At 43.2% G+C, this 6,122-nt stretch overlaps 1 protein-coding gene across 1 annotated transcript in view; it reads right to left on the reverse strand.

Annotated features, from left to right (window-relative positions):
• The window catches only part of LOC109304300 (solute carrier family 22 member 2-like), a 32,353-nt gene extending 31,683 nt beyond the window's left edge, over positions 1-670 (reverse strand). The window contains exon 1 of the mRNA XM_019526779.1: positions 155-670. Within this exon, the coding sequence (XP_019382324.1) occupies positions 155-562 (408 nt within the window). The 5' untranslated portion in view covers positions 563-670. The remainder of the gene's footprint in view (positions 1-154) is intronic.
• Between the last annotated feature and the right edge of the window lie 5,452 nt (positions 671-6,122).

Here is a 6,122-nt window from a genome sequence, read left to right on the forward strand (position 1 = left end):
AAAAAAAAAAAAAAAAAAAAAAAAAAAATTCTGCAGGCTTTCAGGTGCGCACACCCTTCTCTCAAACTTAGCTTTTATCTTGGACATCATTCTCTCCCCCCACACTCAATTAGTCAGCAGCAATTAAGATGAGGGGGAGGATATATACCCTTACCTCTGTCACAATGGATGTTCCTGGGGAATCATAAACCCAGCCATCTTTGCAGAGCATGAGGGGAACCCTGCTCTGGCTGGTGAAGTTTTCTAATGGGTTACTGCAGCTGAGGCCAGTCGTGTTCCAGTCCACATCAAATCTCCTGCAACGACTAGTGGACGACTCCCCGTGGATGCCCCGCATGGGCACAGTGTAATTCAGTTCCTCTTCCAAATTCCAGCCACACCTGCTGCTCAGCTCCGCCACACCAGGGCTGAGACAGCGGTGTTCAGGGATGAAGGCCAGGAAAAAGACACCCACGTAAATAGGCGTGAAAGCAGCCGAAAGCAGGCATAAAATGAAAAAAGCTCGTTTCTGAAACAAGTCAAATTCTCCAATGTGCTCTAAAATGTCATCGAAGGTTGGCATCTTTATATGTGGCAATTTATTTTGAATTAAACTCACCTAGTTGCCCTTCCCAACACTCCAACACTGCTATATAATTTTGTCATCAGCAAAGGCACTCAAATAACAGCAGAGTATTCGATCAAAAGTCAAAGAGTCTCCTTATAAATTATTAAACCCTATGTTGCAAGTTTCAAGTGAAGATTCATTTGAAGTTATGCCTGAATTCACCAATGAACTGTGGAGAACTACTGCTGTCCCCCCAGCCCCAGTTAACCAAGAATGGGTTCCTGCTCTTGGGAAGGACATGAAGCAAGACTGAACTATCAACAAATATTTGTCAGGGCTGAAAGGTACCCATCATCAATCAACAGGTCATAACCTAACTTGGAGACAATCTCCCCTATTATGTGCCTTATACCTGGATTTTAGGGTTGATACTCAGTATTCACAAGTTTAGCTTTAAGCAGATGTCAGAGATTGAAGTGGTTGGGCTGTTTGCTCATTTGTTTGGGGGGTGGGGTGGGCGGTTCTTTAATCCAGCACAGGACATTCTTGAAGTGTGTAAGGTGTTTAAATGCCTTACACAATACAGGGACACTTCTCTAGGAAAAGGCTTACACCTTTGCAGTAGGAAAGAAGCACTTCCCAAAACTGACTTTTTTCTCCCATCAAAATCTAGCATACATTTCTCTCCCTCCAGTAACAACGTTAGCCACCTAAATGTGTGAGAGCAATCAGGCAACTGACTATTCAGCTGTTCAGTCACTGCAGTTAAACACATTGCTCCAGAAATGAACCTGAGTTAAATCTTTCCTGAAGGGGGGGGGGGAAGCTAACACTGTGACACTGTTAGACTTGCATTTAAAGAACCCATGTGCTACAGCACTTTGAAATAGCTACAAATTATAGTGCTATGAGGGGTGCACAGACATTCAGGGACTACAACTGGGAAGCTACAGAAGTCTCTGTAGAGGTTTGCTCTCCAGCCAGGGGAGCATAGAGGGCTGTTCCTTTTCCTGTCGCACCTCCCAGGGGAGGGGAGGGGAGGCTGGCAGCCAGCTTGATCACCGACAGCTTGACCTCTCCTCCACCAAGTAAGAGACTTGGCAGGCCATCAGGAATTGGCAACAGCTGCCAACATAGCAGCAACAATGGTGCCAGCTGTTCCCCACAGGCAAGTCTGGTCTCAGTCCTGCGCTTGGTGATAGCTGGTTTGGGAGCAGTGGGCTGTCGTTGAGGCCACTGTAGCTGCTCTCCCTCCCTCCTCTCTTGGAAGGAAGAGCAGCACACTGCAGAGGGTGACGCAAGGTCAGACACTATGCATGACACTACAAAAAAAAAAATGTTGTGCTGAAGTTCCTGTTCATTACAGGAACCGGATGAAGAGTTTGGATTATTTCTGTAGCACTACAGGCAGAGGATACATCTGAACACCCACTTGTTGTAGCATTACTAGGTTTATGTTGCACTACAAATCTACATCTGAACATGGCCTATGATTGATACAGTGCAGAGGAGAAAACTCTTTCACATATTTCTTGGTAGGATTAAAAAAAAAGGAAGTAAAAGCATTCCTTTGAAGTACTTAGCACTGGAAAGCTGAGACATGCTGGAGAAAGGAATGTACCCGCAGGAGTAAAAAAAGGAAACTGCCTGAACTGCCATTCATTTTAGTATCCCTTCGTTCCCCCATTTGTTCCTTACTCAGCACCAGGGAAGAGAACTTGGAGCCAGAGGGCAGGGGAGAAGAGTTGCTGTGCTAGTAATGCTGGCCAGATAACTACCTAGACTTAAAACAGAAGTTATATTATTCCACCAAAAATAAAACAAGGAATAAAAAAAATGTATATAGTCTCTCACACTGCAGGGATATACAAGGATAAAAAACTCACCACAGAAGAACCTGAGGTCTTGTGTATCTGTAGGAAACTAAGCCCAGTGGTCTGGGAAGGTAAAAGTGGAGGATTCATATTTGGTAGTTTAGGATTTTTTCAGGGACAGAACGTGTGGTAGGTGTTTTAAAGACAACTGGACTGCTGACTAGTCCTCAGTTAAAATAAGGTATGGTCGGTAGGGAGGAAAGTGCTGCTGTTCTTGATGAGGGGTATAGGCTGTAACCATGATGGTTTAAAGGACACAGGCAGACAAGGTTCTTTGGGTAAATCTGATCTCTTTTATTAGGCCAACTCAAATAGTCGGAAAAATTCTTCTGAGCAAGGTTTTGGGTATAAATACTCTTAGGCTAAGGAAACATCTGCAGTTCGTGCATACTCTTCCTGTTCTTGATTATGCACATAACTACTGGAATGTAGTTTCAGTCTTTTATACATAGAACAAGGGCATAAAGCATTGGTTGGATGGGAGCCCTGTAATATGAAACTTGTTAGCATGTTATTCAAAATCCAGGCTATACCATATACCAATACAATCTTGCCACTACCATGCAGTTTTACTAAACCAAGCCAAAAAAGTTCTCACTGGTGGAAAACCCTGTTTGAGATGTTCATGCGGACTTGCTCAGATGGGAATAACCCCTTACTTGAAAAGAAAGATGATAAAAAAGAAAATTAAACAATGAAGCAACAGAAAAGTAAGCTTCTAAATAAGCTTTAAATATTCCCTTTAAAGGGAGCGAAGCACATGAACTTCTGAAGTTGAAGAACATGCTATGTATTGTAGCAGTAGCATACAACGCCCATCACCTCAAAATGAGATTAATCTAATCTAATCTTGCACCCAAATCATCACAACCCAATCCAAGAAGGCTACAGAGGAGAGTAACAGAGTTTAATAATCTAGAACCAAATAAAACTGATTGCACGAATTTTTGTCTTTATTATACATCTAGTGACAGATAAGGGAACTGAGAAAAAGGGTATAGTTCCTGTATGTAGCGCACAGATGGATCAGTCAGAAAGACCAAAATAGATATTTTGGGACTCAGGTAAATTTACAGAAAACAAGGGTTTGTTAAAGAACATTTGGAGGCCATTTGTTCATCAGGCACTTCTGTTTTTTAAATTTAAAGCAGCCAGTATTTGAGCAGAAAACTGAAAGAAAGAAAAAAGAAAAATTAATCGATGACAACTATATGTCAATAACATTAACAGAAAAGGGGGGAATGCCAGACCAGTTTCAGGCCTAGTTAACATTGTACTCCACTCTGGCATCTCATAGCCACTTGGGAGTTTTGGATTTAAAAATGGGAAATTTTGAAGAAGATAGCACAATACAAATCAGCTCGTTTCAGTGAATGAGCAACTCTAGCCCTGGCTCATGTAAGCAGTTTTTACAGCTAAGTTTTATTTGTCCAGATGTTGCTGGACAGTTTCATTGCTACATTCTTAGAAAACAGTATTCGGAGTTGCCTGACTTCATTTTTAGCATGCAATCCTGTTTTGGGCAAGTGTAAGTGAACGGTACCTGAAGGCACTTCAAGCAATTTAATGTGGGAGACGGTACTAAACAGGCCTAGGCAGGCAGGCAGGCAATACTACCTTTTAATTGTGGAATCTTGTTTCTGTGTCCAGACTTACTCACCGTACTACTCTGGAAAACCACTTTCTGGGACCATCTATAAAATGGGAACATACTAACTAATCTCATTCAAGCATTCAGAGATCTTCTGAAGAAAGGTGCTACAGCCTGCTCAGAGTACTAAGGACAAATAGCAGGTTTCTCCATAGCAAAGCTAGACAACAAGCTTGCTATTACCAATAAAACCAGGTTTTAGCACTTTAAAGGACTTGAAGAAAATAAACCAGTGTGTCCAAACCCCCTTTGTTTATCACCCCAGCACAGCACTACAAATCAAGGCTACCTTCCAGATTGATGGCTTGACTCTTTCAAAAAAGGAGTATATCCTGACTTAAAGAACGAACTTAAAATTTCTCTTCATCTTGATGAGGACAGGGGTCCACTTTGGGGGTTGGGGTTATAAGCATAGATAATAAACATTACTTTGTCATGAAACAAAGATGGCCACACTGGAGTAGTTTAAAGGCAAATTCTCAGGCAATTCCCCTTCCTTTTTTCCTTTCCCCAGATTTTTTGATTCTGAAGTTGTAACAGATCAAAAGATAAGAATTCTTTAGGTCAGGAGCGTCAAATTCACCCTGTGCTCTGGACCAGATCTGGACCATGTTGCTCCTTGTGTCCTGGGCTGGATTCAGCCCTCGAGGAAGCAGCAATGGCAGCAGTAGCCAGCCAGGGCTGCCATTGCTGTATGCCCTGTACCACAATGGTAGCTCCAACTCTTTCTCCAGTACAAAGCAAAGTGGGGTCCAGCAGCTGGGGAGGTAGGGCATGGCAGTGGCACCAGGCATAGCAGCTGGAGGGCAATGAAGGCCACAGCAGCCTTTGGGCACTCTCCTGCTGCTGATCGCCACATTTGCTGGGGCCTGAAGCCTGCTGCAGAATCCAGGCCCCATGCCTCCTAGCTTCCTGTGGCCCACCAGTAACCCCGTGGGCTGGACAGTGCCTCCAGGGGTGACAAACAGAAAGTCTGTGCTTTAAGTGTTCTCTTAAAAGCCCCACAACTCCAGGTATGGAACAGGAATGTTACTCCTGAACAGTTTTAACACCGTCAGCATCCCCCCCCACAACCCAGTTTTTAATCTAGCGAAGAGAAGGAATTTATGAAGTCCATTAGGGATTTTTATGTGGAAAGTACCCAGACATCCACATGATAGCAGGATAAAATACTTGGACAGAAGTGCTGAATCAGTGCCATAGGCAAGGCTCTGATTTACCTAACTGCACTCATAGTATTACTGAAGCAACACACAAGGCAGAAGCCTTAAAAAAAAAAGTCACTGCATAGTCTGGAAATTGCTATGGGGGGTATGGGGTGGGGGCACAGCAACTTGTGAATTACGTGTTTAAATTCAGCCATTTATATTACTATCAGGATTTACAGCTTGGTTCCTGAACGCCTATTGATTTACACATTTTTGCATGCGATTGTTCAGGTTTGTCCACTTTAAATCTTGGATTAGTAGATTAAAAGCACACGAGGAACTTTTGGGCCAATTTCTTGGCAGAACGAAGGTCACAAAACCTCGTCCAGCATTCATGCCTCAATGCCCACTACTTGTAGAGGGAACTGCAGCAACTCCTTTAGAGCAGTTGTTCTCAAGTGCTTAGCTACATAGCTCGTTTGGCTTGTTTGATGGCTGTGTACCTCTAACAAAATGTGTATATTAAAACAGATGCTGCCACCACTTCAACTGTTGTACAGTTAGTTTCCTTCTCTTTATTTCACTATTTATAAATAATTATCACTTTCCCATTCCTACTTTTTAAGCAACATTTTGCTGCAGGCCACAATTTGCTCCTGGCTGTGTGCTCAGGGGAAAAAAAAAAAAAAAAATCTATCCTCAAGGAACTCAAGCAGCTTTGCACTTACCCTCTCTGCAGATACACAGCCCCTCTGCAGTAGGGCTAAGTTCAAGCATGCAACAGCAGCAGGGAGGACTGCAGAGAATGGTGCTGCAGAGGGGACAGGTGGCTTGACACAGCTGTATGCCAGAGTAGACATGCCCCAAATTAAACAGGCATCCAGTCTTGAGGACCTCATCCT

The sequence above is a fragment of the Gavialis gangeticus genome, unplaced genomic scaffold, assembly GCF_001723915.1.
Source record: "Gavialis gangeticus isolate Ggan-Ray unplaced genomic scaffold, GavGan_comp1, whole genome shotgun sequence".
NCBI lineage: Eukaryota > Metazoa > Chordata > Crocodylia > Gavialidae > Gavialis > Gavialis gangeticus.